The sequence below is a fragment of the Hyperolius riggenbachi genome, chromosome 1 (assembly GCF_040937935.1).
Source record: "Hyperolius riggenbachi isolate aHypRig1 chromosome 1, aHypRig1.pri, whole genome shotgun sequence".
In the NCBI taxonomy this organism is placed as follows: Eukaryota; Metazoa; Chordata; class Amphibia; order Anura; family Hyperoliidae; genus Hyperolius; species Hyperolius riggenbachi.
In genome coordinates, this window is record NC_090646.1 from 370505282 (window position 1) to 370526328 (window position 21047).

The 21047-nt window shown below is 46.0% G+C and overlaps 1 protein-coding gene across 3 annotated transcripts in view; it reads left to right on the plus strand.

The window, feature by feature from the left end:
• Positions 1 to 21047, plus strand: part of SHOC1 (shortage in chiasmata 1) — a 342404-nt gene that overhangs the window by 34540 nt on the left and 286817 nt on the right. For 2 of the 3 annotated variants that reach the window (XM_068234308.1, XM_068234310.1), the window contains exon 2: positions 2043 to 2173. The exons of the other annotated variant lie outside the window; for it this stretch is intronic. Coding sequence is in view for 1 of the 2 variants with exons in the window: in XM_068234310.1 (XP_068090411.1) it covers positions 2153 to 2173 (21 nt within the window). In the remaining variant the exon portion in view is untranslated. The remainder of the gene's footprint in view (positions 1 to 2042; positions 2174 to 21047) is intronic. 3 annotated transcript variants of the gene reach the window in all.

Below are 21047 nucleotides of genomic sequence, written 5' to 3' on the forward strand. Positions count from 1 at the left end.
CTAAACCAACTCAGGAGCTTATAATTGTAATCTATTCTGTCAGGTAAAGGTGTCATTTAGGTCTGCTTTTTCAGTGGCACGCTTCACATCTATGCAGTGTCATGCAGCGTGATGTTGAATCTTCTTTCAGGATGCATTTTGGATGCAATTTCCATAAAGAATAGTGACAGGTGTTCTCCAAGGACATCCGATCCCTGCTCTGAAACGGCATTTTCAAAAGCGCAAGTAGTTTTAGACCGTGCAGTTTCATTCAAAGAAGTGTAATGGGCTTTTACACAGTTCCATACGATTCCCTTAAAAATATTCAAATACTGTATCTAAAGTGTGTCAAAAGTGCCTCAGTAATGCTTATCAAGAGCAAAGTACAAATGCCTGTTTACGCAAGCTTTAATTGCACTGACTGAATATACAGTAAATAAATGGCTCGAGCAGTTGCAGGCTTCCACTTTGAATTTGGATCTTTATGTCCCTCCAGTGGTATGTGTCTTATAGTATCAGAATCCCTGCCGTAATTCCTTTGGCCTTTTTATCTTGATTTCAACTTTTTTGAAAATATGCTTAATTATTTAATCACTTGTATCGCTACTACAGTATATCTCTGTCGTTTTGGCACAAGTCTTATAAGGCATAAGAAGCAATAAAGTTATTGCTGGGTAATGCTGGGCATACACGGCTCGTTTCTTCTTATCAATCAAGCCGCTGATGGCTCGATTGATAATTTCCGACAGGTCCGATTGCCCGCCGGATCGATTCCGCGCTCGATACCGGCAGGCAGAACAATAGAAAAAAATGAAGCGCTGATTAGAAAGCGCCCGCGGGGTCGAGTGGGAATCAATCCGCGCGGACGAGCGGTGACGCCCTGGCATCGAGCCGCTGGCTCGATACCGGCGCACTATCTAGCCGTGTATGCCCAGCATAAGTAGGGACAAAGATGAGTATCAAAATTGCTCTAGTCCACAAGGTTAAAATGAGGCGACAATGCAAGTATAAAAGAAAAAGATTTTCATTTAGCCCTGTTAATTTTTAATATTATCGATTAAAATATTGATAATCATTAACAAACCATTCCTCTTCCTCTGCTTTTACCTCTCTCTTACGGAGTGGCTGAACTTGGAAAGATGCGTTTAATGGTCTGTATCATGCGTTTATTGTACATACTTTGCTGAGGAGGAACCAGCGTACAGTTTGCACTGGGACCCTCAGCTCTGTAACTGTATCACTGTTTGTTAGCTATAAATGTTTCATATTTTCTCTTGCAGCCATACAGTGAATCTCTAAACAATGCTTTTGGTGTTGTATGAGCTCTTATTGTATGCTTGTACTGGAAGATAAAGGACCTACCCTGACCTTTTCAGCATAGCAAATCCCTGTTTTAAGTGCACTGAGCACCAATACACTTTTTTCTACAACCTCCCCATAAGGGAGGTTCAAAGCACAATATGCTGTTGGGGAGACGGGGTTTAGGGGAAGCGGCATTGCTTAACTATGGGGGGGATGCTCCTGTCCCTTGTCCTTGTGGAGGTAACCATTACTGTCTGCAGCTGGCCACACTTCAAAGGTTCTACCTGTGCAGCGCACTCCCGCGTGCAATGCATGCCAGGAGATGCATGCCGCTATCCATTCTGGAAATTACACATCTATATCCTACAGCTCCCGGTGCAGGAGCGCACTGCACAGGCAGATCCTTTTGAAGGGCGGTCAGCTGCAAAAGATGGTGATGGCTCCCTCTACAGGGATGGGGATCTACAGGAGCAGCCCCCTGAAGTTAAGCAATGTCACTGTCCGTTCTCATAGGCTTCCATTAATTCCATTAGGATCCACTTTATTGGCAATCCAGAATCAAAATTATCGTGTACTGCACATCCTTACATTCCACTCAGAAAGAAGAAATGGATCCATTGATCTAAAACAAGAACCTTCTGCTTTGTATCATATTATTTAAGCCGCAGCTAGAAATTGCATTCCATATTTGACTTCTGGCTTGCAGACAGCACCCCTACTATTGGTCTTCTCACGCAGGAACTTACTATTATGTTTGACAGAGAGAAACTGAACACATCCTTTATCAGTCCAAAGAAGTGAGAAAAAAAGCATGCTTCAAAATATGGAGCCCTTTCATTCAAAGACATAAGTCGGAACAGGAAAGGCTCTGATGGCCGACTTTCAACTCATGGTATGGTATTGTATTGAACGATTAAGTGGAATTTTAGGCAACCTAAAGGTGACAAACAAACTAACCAAGTCGCTGACACGCTGTTGCCCTCTGAACATTGGCGTCACAAGGGGGAGCGGCCCCTGCAGAAGGGGTGACACCTGGACATAGGGAAGCTGGTTGTTTTTTCGTTGCTGGGACCTGGTGGAGCAGAGCTATGGCAGAAAAAGGTGCAGAGCTACGGTTGTCAAAGGGGCAGAGCTACATCAGATGCTGGTTGAAGGGGTGGGGAGATGTGCCCAGTGGACAGATAATTCACCTCTCCAGGATCTCAGGTAGGGGTGGAGCAAACAGGGTCTCCTAGGGTTGTCGCTGATCTGCAGATCTGAGACTGTGAATAACAGGATGGGTATAAGTGAGGAAAAGGGGGACACCTTTGGCTACCTATGGGGAGGACGTATTTATACTGGGAGACACCTTTGGCTACCTATAGGGGATGTATCTATACTGGGGCTATCTTTGGAGGGGGACGTAAAAAGCAGATCCAAAGTAAAAACGGATTGTCTTACAATATAATTAGCATTAAATTTTAATATGAACCCCTGAATTTTTTAAAAAGTATAAACATTCATTTAACTTATTGTAGCCTAAACGTGAAACCTCCCTCCCCCCAGGGCACCGTTACATACTGGGACAACTACTACACAATCTCCCAGAATCGCAAACAAAATTGCAGAATCCTTTGTGTTTGCGGTTTTCCACAGGTTTTTAATGATGTCGGCCTCCCTCCCCACTGCTTCCCGGGGGAGAAAACTGCAAATAATGTACGGCATATGTTACTAGCAGTTAAAGCCTTTCCTAGTTAATATATACGGGGTACGTGCTTGGCAGGGAGGGGTTAAAGGACCGCTATCGCAAAAATCGTAAAATTTGAAATACATGTAAATTGAATAGAATAGAAAATCTTTATTGTCATTGTAACAACTGAAATTGTACAACGAAATTCTTAAGTGCAATTTTCCAGCAAAAGCAAATACAGCATAACATTCCATTCTTACATACATTGCATTGCACACAGCCCTTATGAACATGGCCACTCAGCAGCATTTAACATAGAAATGGCTGAAGCCATTTACAAATAAGCCATAAATTACTTTTTCCTAAGTTGCTGTCACAGTAGGTAGTAGAAATCTAACAGAACCAAGAGACTTTGGAGTAGCCCACCTCCTCATGGGTGTGTCACAGGGCCCCTAGTGGCCGGACCGCACAATGCCTTCCAATCTGTTTCAGCGCACAGACCATGCAATTTGTGGTCGCAATCGGTGCGCAGAAACTGCGGGAATTTTGGCAGCAGACCGACTAGAAGGGAGCCTGTGAGTTACGGTAATACAAATTACACACTATTTCAGGGTATAACTGCCACCACCTCTGTTACCATGGGACAGAGGATCCCACTGACCGACTGACTCTCGACCTGCAAATAAAACGGTTAAACACACGCTATTTTATCTAGCTATCAACAACAGTAGCGACTCTTCAGAGACAAGGGTTCAGTTTGTGCGGCTGAATAATAGGGTAGCTGAATAAATAAAGGACGTTAGCGTTGTTTATTAAATATGCAATATAAATAATTAATACATACAGAAAATTGTTAAAATCAACAATTATAGAGACAAATAATAGCACAGTATAGAAAATAAAAATAAGGGAAAAAATACGGATACTTAAAGTTCGTGGAAATATGTCATTTCTGGGTACACTCGTAAAGTTCCTTTGTTTCAGTTCAGGAGAAAAGTTCAGACAAGATGGCCGCTAACCACATGGTCCTCTGGCTAGCAGCAGCATGCTCTCGTGAAGATGGAATTTGGAGGACTGAGGTCCGCCTGCTGGCAATGTGCTTTTGATGAAGCTGGTTTGGGGGCCTCTGAATTACCCACCAATGACAGTTCATTCCCTCTGAGAGAGATTTTAGGTTTAAACATATAAAATGCTGTAACTCATAAACAATACATGTCATATTTAGGTGAATAGCAGATTCATAATTGTCAGAAAATACTGATTAATATGACATCAGACGTGATTAGGGCAGCGGGTCCAGTTCCTGAGAAGGGTCATAATAACCGGACGGGTTATTGCGTTGAATTTTATATCAGCACATTGGGCAGATTTTAAAGAGAACCCGAGGTGGTGATCTTAGAACGACATCTATACACAAAGGCTGGGTCTGGCTATAGTGCCCAGCCTCTGTTGCTATTTGAATCCCCCCTGCTCTCCGCTCTCCCACATAAATTACAGCTGCGCTGGGCGACAGCGTGTCGCAGCGGGCTGTATTGACCTTCCTAGTGTCAATCACGCCGCTCCCCCGCCTCCTGCAGAGTGCCGGTCCCCGCCCACGTCCCTTCCCTCGCCGCTGATTGGAGGGAAGGGGAGCGGGCGGGGACCGGTGCTCTGCAGGAGGCGGGGGGAGCGGCGTGAGTGACATTAGCTAGGTAAACATTGCCCGACAGCGCGGCTGTAATTTATGGGATCAGGCATCCTGTACCTTAGGTTACTGAACTATTTATCTGCTGAGAGAGGGAGAGACCCCAGGTTTGACTGCCTGGTATCCACAAACAGACAATCAAGATTTGGCAACGCAACGACAATCGAGGCAGGAAAAACAATTGCGTTTTCTGGTCTCACGGCTCGTCTATCACACCTCCCCCAAGGAAAAAGGCTTCAGCCAGCCATCCGCAAGCTGTGTGGCATTGCCGCTGATCTGGCTGACTGGTCTCAAGCTGCCGGTACGGCGGGATAACCCATTGGAGCCTGCGGCTCGGTTCATCTGGACAGGTCGCTGTCCTCTACCCTCAGGTTCGACCCGACATGGACCTTTCTGGACAGGGCGCTTGCACCATCGTGTTCGGATGTGGCGTCTGCCAGGACTGCTGACAACGGGCAGTAGGTTGGATAGGTAAACAGCCAGCCCACGCAGGGGTTCCTTGCTAAGTGGCTGTGGACCTAAGGGAACCCCGCGTTAATCCCTGGACCTTCCCAGCTTCTGACAGATGGCACATGCCTTGCAGTATCTTGCTACATCCATGTTCATCCTGGGCCAATAAAACTGTTTTAGAATACAGGCAAGCATCTTGTGGACCCCCGAATGTCTGGTCAGAGAGTTGTCATGTGCGGAGTGCAGCACATGGCCCCTGAATGCACTCGGTACCACAAGCCACTTGGTATTCACCTGCGGCTTACCTGTAGTGGGCTGCACAGCCTTGCTGTACAGTCTCCCACCTTCCCAGTACACCTTGAAAGCGGTCCCGTCTGCGAGGGGCTCAGAGGCTTGCTGCCTGAGTGCCTCTAGGCTTGGGTCACTTTGTAGCGCTGCTGTAAATGCAGCACTGTCAGTTCCAGCCAGCTTACTCATGACACATGAAGTCAGCGGCTGAAGGTTTTTACTTCTGGGGTCAGCACTGAACGAAGAATCCGGCACTGAGCCCACAACCCTTGCAGCACCCTGGGTGACTGCTAGTATAGGCACAGCATTAGCATTACAATAATTCACATTCTTCACATCATTGACACATGCATTAATGACAGTGACATGTACAGAAACATTTTCATTACAGACAGTTTGTACATCAAACACAGGTACCTTTGTCTCAGGTACTATTGAATCCGGTACCCTTGAACTGGGCACATTCAACCCACCTCCCCCTGGTGCTCCCCCCAGTGTGTAAAGTACCTGGTGGTGGGTCGGAGAGTCCGTCTCCTTCCGTGAGTGTCGGGGCGGTTGCGGCAGGTTCGTAATGGGACACAAGCTTGCCCAAATCAGTCCCCAATAACACGGACCGGGAGATCATCCACAACCCCAACAACCCTTTCTTGTACCCCCACCCCCCCAGTCGAGCTTCACTCTCGCTTGGGCTATGTGTAAAAGGGTGCCTTTCACTTCAGTAAGGGCAAGGAATCGGCTGGAGCTTATGCTCTCCTTTGGAACAAGGTGTGAGTGAACTAACGTGACGTCGGCTCCGGTGTCTCGGAATCCGGTGACAACCTTGTCGTTCACTCTAACAGGCTGCTGCTGGTCGGTTCGGTCACGGATTTCCTTTCCGCGGTCAAACTGCCATGGGTGAGGTACAGGTGATCCAGGTGCTGGTGGTGTCTGCCTCCACTCCGGACAGTCGAATTTCATGTGTCCGGGCTGGCGGCAGTAGTGACAGGTGACCCCCTCAGGTGCTGCAGGCCTGGGTGTAGCAGCTGCGCTGGGTGGCCTCTGTGGCGGACAGCTCACAGTGGCAGGAGAGTCTGCCAGGGTATTGGGCTGACCTCCTCTCCAGCTGGATTGTGCAGTCCTGCGTGTGTCAGGCACCCGGGTGACAAAGGTTTCATTGAGGTCTGCAGCGACAGTTGCTGACGCAGGTTTGCTCTCCAGCACAAACTGTCGTACATCAGCAGGGCAAATGTTCAGAAACTGTTCTAGGACTATCAAGTCCTCCAGGACATCATAAGACCCTTTTGTGAGGCCTAGAGTCCACTGGCGGAGTGAGTAAACTGCTGGCCACATCTCAATAAGAGTCAGTAGATTTTTTCTGCCAGGACCTGAATTTTTTGCGATAGGCTTCTGGCGTCAGCTGGTATTTAGTAATGATAGTGTCTTTTATAGCTGCATAATCCTTATCCTTTTCCGCAGGTAACTCTGCGAAAGCATCAAGCGCTTTGTAGTGCAGCAAAGGCGTCAGATGTCTGGCCCACTGGTCTTGGGAGAGACGTTACTGACGGCATGCTTTTTCAAAAGACCGCAAAAACAAGTCAATGTCAGTGTCTTTTTCAATAGTAGCAAATTTAAATTATGCACTTACAGGTGATGTGGCTCCTGCAGCAGGGAGGCTGGGCGATGAACTCCGGCTGGCCTGTTGCACTTTTGCCATGTTCAGTTCATGCTGTCGTTGGAGCTCCCGTTCTGTAGCCTGGCACTCCTCTCGCGCTTGTGCAGCAGCGGCAGCACCCTGGCGTTCCTCTCGCCCACGCTCCGCCATGCACTGCAGGTACTTTTCCAGGTCAGTGTCCATCAGCTTTTGTAATGCCTGCTATATTCGCGGATCAGCACAAATGGACAGTCCAGTACTGGCCGGTTCCAGGCGAGTACTCGGAGAAGCTCTGAGATCGGGGTCCATACTGACAGCCTCCTGCGTAACTGTTGCAGCATTGCCCGCATGGTGCTCAACCTCTACGCTCAGGATCTTCAGTCTCTGGTTCCCCCGACTTGAGTTAGATGGGCCGGTGTCCTCCACAGTGAACACATCCAGCGCCCGCAGTTGCAGGCTATCCCATCTGTACAAGTCTGTTACCAGTGGCGGCGCCAGGGGGGTGCTTGGGGGTGCTCGAGCACCCCCTAGAATTGTCCAAGCACCCCCAAAGCACCCCCTGGAGTGAACTGACTTCAGGCGTCTAAAAGACGCCAAGTCAGTTCACACACCGGCAGCACGGAGCAGCAGGCAGGGCTACGGTAAGATGGCCGCCCGGAGCCCTGTTCTGCAGACTTCGGGCGGCCATTTTCCCGTAGCCCTGCTCTCTGCATGCAGGCAGGAAGTCTCGTCGTGACGTCGGGAAGGAAGAGGATCGTGGGCGCGCGGGCGCTGCGCGCCACAATGAGGTCGGGACTCGGGACGGGAGGTCGGGAAAGAAGGTCTTCTGGCTGTAGGTGAGTAAATGGGCTTTTCTTTTCTTTTTCAGGTGATGCGGATTGTGCATATTGGGGTCATATCTGCTACGGATTGTGCATATTGGGGTCATATCTGCCACGGATTGTGCATATTGGGGTCATATCTGCCACGGATTGTGCATATTGGGGTCATATCTGCCACGGATTGTGCATATTGGGGTCATATCTGCCACGGATTGTGCATATTGGGGTCATATCTGCTACGGATTGTGCATATTGGGGTCATACCTGCTACGGATTGTGCATATTGGGGCGATATCTGCTACCGATTGTGCATGTTGGGGTCATTTCTGCTACCGATTGTGCATATTGGGGTCATTTCTGCTACCGATTGTGCATATTGGGGTCATTTCTGCTACCGATTGTGCATATTGGGGTCATTTCTGCTACCGATTGTGCATATTGGGGTCATATCTGCTACCGATTGTGCATATTGGGGTCATATCTGCTACCGATTGTGCATATTGGGGTCATATCTGCTACCGATTGTGCATATTGGGACCATATCTGCCACCGATTGTGCATATTGGGACCATATCTGCCACCGATTGTGCATATTGGGACCATATCTGCCACCGATTGTGCATATTGGGACCATATCTGCCACCGATTGTGCATATTGGGACCATATCTGCCACCGATTGTGCATATTGGGACCATATCTGCCACCGATTGTGCATATTGGGACCATATCTGCCACCGATTGTGCATATTGGGACCATATCTGCCACCGATTGTGCATATTGGGACCATATCTGCCACCGATTGTGCATATTGGGACCATATCTGCCACCGATTGTGCATATTGGGACCATATCTGCTACCGATTGTGCATATTGGGACCATATCTGCTACCGATTGTGCATATTGGGACCATATCTGCTACCGATTGTGCATATTGGGGCCATATCTGATAACGATTGTGCATATTGGGGCCATATCTGATAACGATTGTGCATATTGGGGTCATATCTGCTAACGATTGTGCATATTGGGGTCATATCTGCTACCGATTGTGCATATTGGGGCTATATCTGATAACGATTGTGCATATTGGGGCCATATCTGATAACGATTGTGCATATTGGGGCCATATCTGATAACGATTGTGCATATTGGGGCCATATCTGATAACGATTGTGCATATTGGGGTCATTGGACGTGTTTTTTGTTAAAATCTGCTCACATTACGTGTATTTTCTTGAGAAAACCTGCACAATTATGTGAATTTTCTGGGAAAAGGGTCACCAAAACTTGGGCCCTCTGTCTTTGCGTTGCACTTTTAAAGGGAACCCGAGGTGAGAATAATATTGAGGCTGCCATATTTATCTCCCTTTAAGCAATACCAGTTGCCTGGCTGCCGTGCTGGTCCTCTGCCTCTTATTCTTTCAACCATAGACCCTGAACAAGCATGCAGCAGGTCAGGGGTTTCTGACAATATTGTCAGAACTGACAAGATTAGCTGCATGGCTTGTTTCTGGTGTAATTCAGTTCACTACTACAGCCAAATAGATCAGCAGGGCTGCCAGGCAACTAGTATTGTTTAAAAGGAAATAAATATGGCAGCCACCATATCACTCTCACCCTGGGTTCACTTTAAATTACAGTTAGCCCCGCCCTCATCCGGTCATGACCACGCCCATTTTTTCGCCGCGGCGCGCTTCGCGCGCCGCAGGTTGTGGCCACACCCATTTTTAGCGCGGCGCGCTTCGCGCGCCGCAGGTCGTCAGCTCCCCCGGAAATTGGTCCAGCACCTGCATAGCACCCCCTAAAAAAATTTCCTGGAGCCGCCACTGTCTGTTACCATGTCCTGTTTTTTCTTGCGGAGGGTGTCAATGCCCCTTGCTTCACAAAGACTTTCCAGGTCTGCTTGGCTCATGAGCTTGTAGTTCCTGGACATTTCCATGCCAAATAAAATAAAACTTTTTGGGGAGGGGTACTGGCTACACAGTCTCTCTGCATATATAAAAAATATATTGCATTCAACTACAACCAACGAATTAGTTCGTTTCTCGACAGGGCTAATTTGATAGCGCTATCTGAGATACCTTCAGCACAACACAGATCCCAAACGCTGCCAACCACTGTCACAGGGCCCCTAGTGGCCTGACCGCACAATGCCTTCCAATCGGTTTCAGCACACAGACCATGCAATCTGTGGTCTCAATCGGTGCGCAGAAACCGTGGGAATTTTGGCAGCAAACCGACTAGAAGGGAGCCTGTGAGTTACGGTAATACAAATTACACACTATTTCAGGGTATAACTGCCACCACCTCTGTTACCATGGGACAGAGGAGCCCACTGACTGACTGACTCTAGACCTGCAAATAAAACGGTTAAACACACGCTATTTTATCTAGCTATCAACAATAGTAACGACTCTTCAGAGACCAGGATTCAGTTTGTGCGGCTGAATAATAGGGTAGCTGAATACATAAAGGACGTTAGCGTCGTTTATTAAGTATGCAATATAAATAATTAATACATACAGAAAATCGTTAAAATCAACAATTATAGAGACAAATAATAGCACAGTATAGAAAATAAAAATAAGGGAAAAAATACGGATACTTAAAGTTCGTGGAAATATGTCCTTTCTGGGACCACTCGTAAAGTTCCTTTGTTTCAGTTCAGGAGAAAAGTTCAGACAAGATGGCCACTAACCACATGGTCCTCTGGCTAGCAGCAGCATGCTCTCGTGAAGATGGAATTTGGAGGACTGAGGTCCGCCTGCTGGCAATGTGCTTTTGATGAAGCTGGTTTGGGGGCGTGGCAACGCTTCCTGCCCCCTCTGAATTACCCACCAATGACAGTTCATTCCCTCTGAGAGAGATTTTAGGTTTAAACTTATAAAATGATGTAACTCATAAACGATACATGTCTGTGAGGATCCGCTCGGCTGCCTGCGCAGGCAGGCAGCTTTTTGACCACTGTTGAGGTCTGCATTCTGCAGGTCTCTGGAAGAGAGACCTTTTGTCAGTTTTGCAGCTTGCTGCTGAGGAATTTGCATACGTTTGTCATGCAGATTGCCTAGCCACATCCTTTGTAGGCTTGCTCTATAAATACCATGTGATATCACAGACCTGGGCTGGTCATAAGGGTTAGTCCTGTGAAACACTCCTGGAGTGTCAGCCTTGCTCATTGTTTAAAGATTAGCTTAGAGTAATTCTTGGGACTGCACTAGGCAGGTTCCCTAGTGCAGTTAGGATTGCATATCTGTTTATTTGTCTGTTACGATTGTCCTGTCCCAGCGGTGGTCGACGGGAGATCGTTCTGTGTGTCTGGGTGCTAACCGGAACAGCGGTTGTTACTGGTAGCTCCTTCTAATCTGTCTTGCCTGGATCGCACTCGCCTGGCGCTAGTGCTGTGGATCCGTCTGATCTCCATCTCTCTTGCTGTACTTGGATCACACTTGCTCTGGTTGAAAGAGCAGTGAGTCCAGCTCGCTCTGTTTCTATACTTGAATCGCACTTGCTCTGGCGGAAAGAGCAGTGGATCGTATCTCTCGCTTATTCCTGTTTTCGTGTATCTGTCTTGTCTGCTACGAACGCTTGCTGGAGGCTCGGTGAGGTAACCGTTAAGCAAGCGCTCGCGTCCTCTGTTTTGTGTTTTTCTGTCGGTGGTTAGTAAGGCGTGCTTGTCTCTGTTGTGCTTAACACGCGGAGACCGCGCATAAACGCATGCACTGTTGCGAATGAGTGCAGTGTTCGCGTTTAGTTGTGTGATTTGCTGTGCCTTTGCTACTCTCGTGCTCTGCCTTGCTGTAGCCTTGTGTCACCTCTGGAAATCGCCTCTCTTGCGATTGCGTTCCTACTTCATATCTGCTGTTGTATGTGCACCGTGGCGGGTTGGCGACTAGATTGGGGCACATACATACATTCTGTCCCTGTGCTCATTCTCTTCCGCAATCGCTTCTCTTGCGATTGCGTTCTCACTTGGTTTCTTCTGTTGTGTGTCCACCGTCGCAGGTTGGCGGCTAGATTGGTGGACATACATACATTCCTCATCTGTGCTTATTCGGTCTTGTGTCGCTGTTAGCAATCGCCATCTCTGGCGATTGTCTTCTCACTTTATCTTCATGGTTTGTTCATCGTCGCAGGGTGGCGACTAGATTGGTGGACACACATACCCTCTGTCGCTTTGATCTCTCTCTTTCAGGGCTATCTTGCCCTGCGTTTCTTCCCTTCGTACAATTCCTGTCTGGCGTCTGTGGCAGGGCAGAGGAGCTGTTCCTCTGCACTCCACAGCTCCACCTGTCGACAGGAATTTCCCTCTACAGGTGCATTGCACCTTTTGCTGGGTTCCCTCAAATTATACGCTTGTGGAGGATTTCCGCAGTGTCAACGCACGCCCTGTGCGCTGATCACGGAGAGAATTCCACAATCGTTACAATGTCATGTTTAGGTGGATAGCAGATTCATAATTGTCAGAAAATACCGATTAATATGACATCAGACGTGATTAGGGCAGCGGGTTCAGTTCCTGAGAAGGGTCATACACCAATAACGGTTTATTGCGATTAATTTTATATCAGCACATTGGGCAGATTTTAACGAATAAGACTATATGAATTTCATAGCTGTGCTATAAGCGGTCTCCATGTAACAGACAGAAATCATACAACACATGCATTCAAATCTGCCCCTATCGGTGCCGCACTGGATAGCTCTTCCAGGGCCACCTGGCGAGCCAGCTTCCTGGCTTCCTTTCAGGCAGCCATATGCTGAGCAATTGACACCTCTGCTAAGGCCCAGATTCCAGTCACATGCTAATTACAAATCACAGGCATCCTGTACCTTAGGTTACTGAACTATTTCTCTGCTGCGGGAGGGAGAGACCCCAGGTTTGACTGCCTGGTATCCACAGACAGACAATCCAGATTTGGCAACGCAATGACAATCAAGGCAGGAAACCGATTGCGATTGCGTTTTCTGGTCTCACGGCTTGTCCGTCACAGGGTGTTCTTAGGGTTTTCTTTATTTTCATAAGCAATTAGTGAATGGCAGTTGTTCCGTCCTTCCATCCAAAAACGTGAGCAGGGAGGCTTGTCAGCATCTTTGTATAAATCCTTTTCTGGGAGTGTCTTTCAAAAGAATAAAGGCCTTGCTGAGAATCCCCCATGAAGAGATGGGCTAGTTGAAAACCTGTTGGTTCTGTCAGATTTCTACTACCTACTGTAAGTGAGAGCAACATAGGACAAAAGTAATTTATGGCTCATTTTACTCTAGAAGAAACGTACTTCTAATTTGTATGTGTTTATATGTATTTTAAATTGTACAGTTTTTTGCGATAGTGAATAAGATGCTATACAGGCTCTACCCAATTTAAATCTTACTAGATATTTAATTAACCACCCTGGCGTTCTATTGTTTGCGTCAGAGTGAATGCGCAGCACTATTTTTTTATATATATATATATATATATATATATATATATATATATATATATATATATATATATATATATATTTTTTTTTTAATCATGTAGCTAGCCTAGCGCTAGCTACATGATGCCCCCCTCACTTCTGCATCCCTCCCACCCCTCCGATCGCCGCCGGCGCTATTACCCATAAGGAAATCCCGCTCTGAACCGGATTTACTTTAGGGCTTCCCCCGTCGCCATGACGACGATCGCGATGACATCAGATGTCACGTCAGACGGAGTTCCTATCCACCCCTCAGCGCTGCCTGGCACTGATTGGCCAGGCTGTGCAGGGGTTTCGGGGGGGCGTGTTACGCGGCGCATCGGCGGCGAGCGGCGGCGATCATCCCCAACACGCAGCAAGCTAAGTGCTTTCTGCGTGTTTAAAAAAAAAAAATTATGAAAATTGGCCCAGCGGGGCCTGAGCGGCGCCCTCCAGCGGTCATGGATGAGTTGAGCTCGTCCATACCGCCAAGGAGGTTAAAAGCCACTTTTGCTGTGAATTCTGTTTTTTCACAACTTGTCAGCTTATCACTAACATTAATGGACATGCTGATTGATGGTAAGGAACAAATATGGAAGATATATTGTACAAATATGGAAGATATATATATATATATATATATATATATATATATATATATATATATATATATATACACACACACACAGTGTTTTTAAAATCATAATTATTGGTACCAAGCCAGAATCCAACACCGCTTTTGCTAAAAATACCTTACTAGCTTGTGCAATAATATCTCATTGTACAATGCAAACGCTATTTGTTCTAAGTTCTTAGTAAGCAAGTGGGTGGAATGTTTCTTATTGCCCTCATTCAATAGTCACGAGTAAGCTTTTGCCTTGGGTGAATTAGTCAACTCAGTGACTTCACACAGCTAGGAAAATGACTTTCTCTGATAATTTCCTCCAATAGGTGAACTAGACTGGATTACAATGACTTATGTTCTCGTGAAGTGCAGGACTATATGAGTAACTCTGCTGTGACATCAAGGGCTGTGCCAGGCCCAGTAAATCACTCCTTAGTAAACTGTGTGACAGGGCAATATGCTGAAACTTGTCATATGATATTTGTACGTAGAACATACTTAGTAGAAAGTTCACAATTTCCTTGACCAAAAGAAACCCAGGAACCAGGCCCTGCTGTCCATTACTAAGCTATTCAGAAAAGGGAATTGTTGAGTGTTTTTTGTTTCTTTTGTTTTCTTGTTTGTTTTATTAGATTTAGTACTAGAATTAGATGGGGGAAAAAAACTTTTTTAACCACTCAATGACAACTGGATGTTTATAAACCTCCAGTGTATTTGTGGAGAGTGCTCCATCAGTCTGTTACTAAATGAGGCCCATATGGTAACATTTTAACCGAGACGAAAAATAGGTACGGACAAACTCAATCCAACATAAAAGTCATTTTCTAAATCATGATCAAATTTGGGAAAGTTTTAGCAAAACTACAAGAGACGTATGGTATGTAGTAACATTTTAACCATGATAACAAATACAAACACTGCAATTATAAGTAGTAGAATAGAGTTTAGAAAGTTTTAGGGTTGAGGCCCATGTCTTGTGTATTATTTTTAGTCACAAACTGGGAATCAAATGCAATTACATTTTGGATAGGCTGTACCTAAATAAAATACTTGTAAAATTAAAACAAAGTGACAGAATATGAAAGAAACAACATATATCGTTACCTTAGAAACTCGGCTTTTTAAATATGTATGCCACAAGGGTATATTAGTATTATTTTTGCAAATAAGGTCTTATAATCATCAATAGTGTACAATGAGAAAACAAAAACGAAAAATTTATTTATTTTACAATACGATATTGTCGCCATACAATATTGTCGCCATACATTGTGCTAGGAACATAATCTCAATGTTGTTATAGCCAGGATAAATAAGCAAATAAAATTAGTGGGTTTAACTTATACTTAGCACTGTTTATTGTAAAACTATAATGGCGGTAAATGGAGAAATAGTGTGTTGTTCGGTATTTTTTTTTTTCTTTTTGCCCTCTACTTTTCCCTTTAAAATGCATTGAAAATAAGATAATTACTAAACAAAAGTTTAATACGCTAAAAGCTTAATTGGTTCTGAAAAAAAAACCAATATATAGATCAGGGCTGTCCAATAGGTCGATCGCGATCTACCGGTAGATCGCGACCGCCTGATTGGTAGATTGCGGCCTCATGACCGCGTCCCATTGAATTTTGTGGCCAGCAGCTCTAGAACGCGGCCCATTGGCCAAGTCCTATCAGATTCTGCAGCTGGTCGCTGATAGCGAGGCCAATTAGGGGAGGAGAGAGGCGCAGCTGAGAGGCCAGGGGTGGCTCTGCCATGACGCATTGTCATGGCTGGGGGAGTGGCGCTGCAAGCAAAACTTCCTCTTCAACGCACGCTGCCCGCCGGAGCCTCCCTCAGCTGCCGAAATGGCTTATCTGCCCTTTAGGCAGCTGCGGCTGAGGGGGTGAATACCAGGAGGCCACCGCTGGAGGCTGGTAAGCATTTCCGCCCTATACTTAAGGCACATATACCCAGCTAAACTATACTAAGGGCACACTTACCCAGATAACCTATACTAAGGGCACACATACCAGCTAACCTATACTAAGGGCACATACACCCAGCTGACCTATACTAAAGGCACCTACACCCAGCTAACCTATACTAAGGGCACACATACCCAGCTAACCTATACTAATGGCACATACACCCAGCTAACCTATACTAAGGGCACACATACCCAGCTAACCTATACTAAGGGCACATACACCCAGCTAACCTATACTAAGGGCACATACACCCAGCTAACCTATACTAAGGGCACATATACCCGGCTAACCTATACTAAGGGCACATACACCCAGCTAACCTATACTAAGGGCACACATACCCAGCTAACCTATACTACGGGCACATACACCCAGCTAACCTATACTAAGGGCACATATACCCAGCTAACCTATACTAAGGGCACATACACCCAGCTAACCTATACTAAGGGCACATCTACCCAGCTTACCTATACTAAGGGCACATATACCCAGCTAACCTATACTAAGGGCACATATACCTAGCTAACCTATACTGAAGGGACCTATACCTAACTACTTTTCCAGGTGGGGGGGGGTGCGGGTGCATCTAAAACGTCGGTAGATCTCCTGGCCTTGGCGAACTTTAACCACTTGAGGACCACAGTCTTTCTACCCCTTAAGGACCGGCCACTTTTTTCCATTCAGACCACTGCAGCTTTCACGGTTTATTGCTCGCTCATACAACCTACAACCTAAATGAATTTTGGCTCCTTTTCTTGTCACTAATAAAGCTTTCTTTTGGTGCTATTTGATTGCTCCTGCGATTTTTACTTTTTATTATATTCATCAAAAAAGACATGAATTTTGGCAAAAAAATGATTTTTTTAACTTTCTGTGCTGACATTTTTCAAATAAAGTAAAATTTCTGTATACATGCAGCGCGAAAAATGTGGACAAACATGTTTTTGATTAAAAAAAAACCCATTCAGTGTATATTTATTGGTTTGGGTAAAAGTTATAGCGTTTACAAACTATGGTGCAAAAAGTGCTTTTTCCCATTTTCAAGCATCTCTGACTTTTCTGACCCCCTGTCATGTTTCATGAGGGGCTAGAATTCCAGGATAGTATAAATACCCCCCAAATGACCCCATTTTGGAAAGAAGACATCCCAAAGTATTCACTGAGAGGCATAGTGAGTTCATAGAAGATATTATTTTTTGTCACAAGTAAGCGGAAAATGACACTTTGTGAGAAAAAAAAAAAAAAAAAAAAAAGTTTCCATTTCTTCTAACTTGCGACAAAAAAAAATGAAATCTGCCACGGACTCACCATGCCCCTCTCTGAATACCTTGAAGGGTCTACTTTCCAAAATGGGGTCATTTGTGGGGTGTGTTTACTGTCCTGACATTTTGGGGGGTGCTAAATTGTAAGCACCCCTGTAAAGCCTAAAGGTGCTCATTGGACTTTGGACCCCTTAGCGCAGTTAGGCTGCAAAAAAGTGCCACACATGTGGTATTGCCGTACTCAGGAGAAGTAGTATAATGTGTTTTGGGGTGTATTTTTACACATACCCATGCTGGGTGGGAGAAATATCTCTGTAAATGACAATTTGTTAATTTTTTTTACACACAATTGTCCATTTACAGAGATCTTTCTCCCACTCAGCATGGGTATGTGTAAAAATACACCACAAAACACATTATACTACTTCTCCTGAGTACGGTGATACCATGTGTGTGGCACTTTTTTGCACCCTAACTGCGCTAAAGGGCCCAAAGTCCAATGAGTACCTTTAGGATTTCACAGGTCATTTTGAGAAATTTCGTTTCAAGACTACTCCTCACGGTTTAGGGCCCCTAAAATGCCAGGGCAGTATAGGAACCCCACAAATGACCCCATTTTAGAAAGAAGACACCCCAAGGTATTCCGTTAGGAGTATGGTGAGTTCATAGAAGATTTTATTTTTTGTCAAAAGTTAGCGGAAAATGACACTTTGTGAAAAAACACAATTAAAATCAATTTCCGCTAACTTGTGACAAAAAATAAAATCTTCTATGAACTCGCCATACTACTAACGGAATACCTTGGGGTGTCTTCTTTCTAAAATGGGGTCATTTGTGGGGTTCCTATACTGCCCTGGCATTTAAGGGGCCCTAAACCGTGAGGAGTAGTCTTGAAACGAAATTTCTCAAAATGACCTGTGAAATCCTAAAGGTACTCATTGGACTTTGGGCCCTTTAGCGCAGTTAGGGTGCAAAAAAGTGCCACACATGTGGTATCGCCGTACTCGGGAGAAGTAGTACAATGTGTTTTGGGGTGTATTTTTACACATACCCATGCTGGGTGGGAGAAATAACTCTGTAAATGGACAATTGTGTGTAAAAAAATCAAAAGATTGTCATTTACAGAGGTATTTCTCCCACCCAGCATGGGTATGTGTAAAAATACACCCCAAAACACATTATACTACTTCTCCCGAGTACGGCAATACCACATGTGTGGCACTTTTTTGCACCCTAACTGCGCTAAAGGGCCCAAAGTCCAATGAGTACCTTTAGGATTTCACAGGTCATTTTTGTTTCAAGACTACTCCTCACGGTTTAGGGCCCCTAAAATGCCAGGGCAGTATAGGAACCCCACTAATGACCCCATTTTACAAAGAAGACACCCCAAGGTATTCCGTTAGGAGTATGGTGAGTTCATAGAAGATTTTATTTTTTGCCACAAGTTAGCGGAAATTGATTTGAATTGTTTTTCTTCACAAAGTGTCATATTCCGCTAACTTGTGACAAAAAATAAAATCTTCTATGAACTCACCATACTCCTAACGGAATACCTTTGGGTGTCTCCTTTCTAGAATGGGGTCATTTGTGGGGTTCCTATACTGCCCTGGCATTTTAGGGGCCCTAAACCGCGAGGAGTAGTCTTGAAACTAAATGTCGCAAAATGACCTGTGAAATCCTAAAGGTACTCATTGGACTTTGGGCCCCTTAGCGCACTTAGGGTGTAAAAAAGTGCCACACATGTGGTACCGCCGTACTCAGGAGAAGTAGTATAATGTGTTTTGTGGTGTATTTTTACACATACCCATGCTGGGTGGTAGAAATATCTCTGTACATGACAATTGTTTGATTTTTTTTACACACAATTGTCCATTTACAGAGAGATTTCTCCCACCCAGCATGGGTATGTGTAAAAATACACCCCAAAACACATTATACTACTTCTCCTGAGTACGGCGATACCACATGTGTGACACTTTTTTTGCAGCCTAGGTGCGCTAAGGGGCCCAACGTCCTATTCACAGGTCATTTTGAGGCATTTGTTTTCTAGACTACTCCTCACGGTTTAGGGCCCCTAAAATGCCAGGGCAGTATAGGAACCCCACAAGTGACCCCATTTTAGAAAGAAGACACCCCAAGGTATTCCATTAGGTGTATGGCGAGGTCATCGAAGATTTTATTTTTAGTCACAAGTTAGTGAAAAATGACACTTTGTGAAAAAAACCCAATAAAAATCAATTTCCGCTAACTTTTGACAAAAAATAAAATCTTCTATGAACTCGTCATACACCTAACAGAATACCTTGGGGTGTCTTTTTTCTAAAATGGGGTCACTTGTGGGGTTCCTATACCGCCCTGGCATTTTACGGGCCCAGAACCGTGAGTAGTCTGGAAACCAAATGTCTCAAAATGACTGTTCAGGGGTATAAGCATCTGCAAATTTTGATGACAGGTGGTCTATGAGGGGCCGAATTTTGTGGAACCGGTCATAAGCAGGGTGGCCTTTTAGATGACAGGTTGTATTGGGCCTGATCTGATGGATAGGAGTGCTAGGGGGGGTGACAGGAGGTGATTGATGGGTGTCTCAGGGGGTGATTAGAGGGGAAAATAGATGCACTCAATGCACTGGGGAGGTGATCAGAAGGGGGTCTGAGGGGGATCTGAGGGTTTGGCCGAGTGATCAGGAGCCCACACGGGGCAAATTAGGGCCTGATCTGATGGGTAGGTGTGCTAGGGGGTGAAAGGTAGTGACAGGAGGTGATTGATGGGTGTCTCAAGGTGTGATTAGTGGGGGGAATAGATGCAAGTAATGCAATGGCGAGGTGATCAGGGCTGGGGTCTGAGGGTGTGGGCGGGTGATTGGGTGCCCTAGGGGCAGATGGGGGTCTAATCTGATGGGTAGCAGTGACAGGGGGTGATTGATGGGTAATTAGTGGGTGTTTAGAGGAGAGAACAGATGCAATGCACTTGGGAGGTGATCTGACTGCGGGTCTGCAGGCGATCGGATGGTGTGGGTGGGTGATCAGATTGCCCGCAAGGGGCAGGTTAGGGGCTGATTGATGGGTGGCAGTGACAGGGGGTGATTGATGGGTGATAGGTGATTGGCAGGTGATTGACAGGTGATCAGTGGGTTATTACAGGGAAGAACAGATGTAATTAATGCACTGGCAAATTGATAAGGGGGGGTCAGAGGGCAATCTGAGCGTGTTGGCGGGTGATTGGGTGCCCGCAAGGGGCAGATTAGGGTCTGATCTGATAGGTAACAGTGACAGGTGGTGATAGGGGGTGATTGATGGGTAATTAGTGGGTGTTTAGAGGAGAGAATAGATGTAAACAATGGATTTGGGAGGTGATCTGATGTCGGATCTGCGGGCGATCTATTGGTGTGGGTGGGTGATCAGATTGCCCGCAAGGGGCAGGTTAGGGGCTGATTGTTGGGTGGCAGTGACAGGGGGTGATTGATGGGTGATTGACAGGTGATTGACAGGTTATCAGGGGGGATAGATGCATACAGTACACAGGGGGGGGGGTCTGGGGGGGGGGTCCTGGGGAGAATCTGAGGGGTGGGGGGGGTGATCAGCAGGGGGCAGGGGGGGAGATAAAAAAAAATAGCGTTGATAGATAGTGACAGGGAGTGATTGATGGGTTATTAGGGGGGTGATTGGGTGCAAACAGGGGTCTGGGGGGTGGGCAGGGTGGGTCTGATGGGTGCTGTGGGCGATCAGTGGGCGGGGGGGGCAGATCAGTGTGTTTGGGTGCAGACTAGGGTGGCTGCAGCCTGCCCTGGTGGTCCCTCCGACACTGGGACCACCAGGGCAGGAGGCAGCCTGTATAATACACTTTGTATACATTACAAAGTGTATTATACACTTTGTAGCGGCGATCGCGGGGTTAACATCCCGCCGGCGCTTCCGTATGGCCGGCGG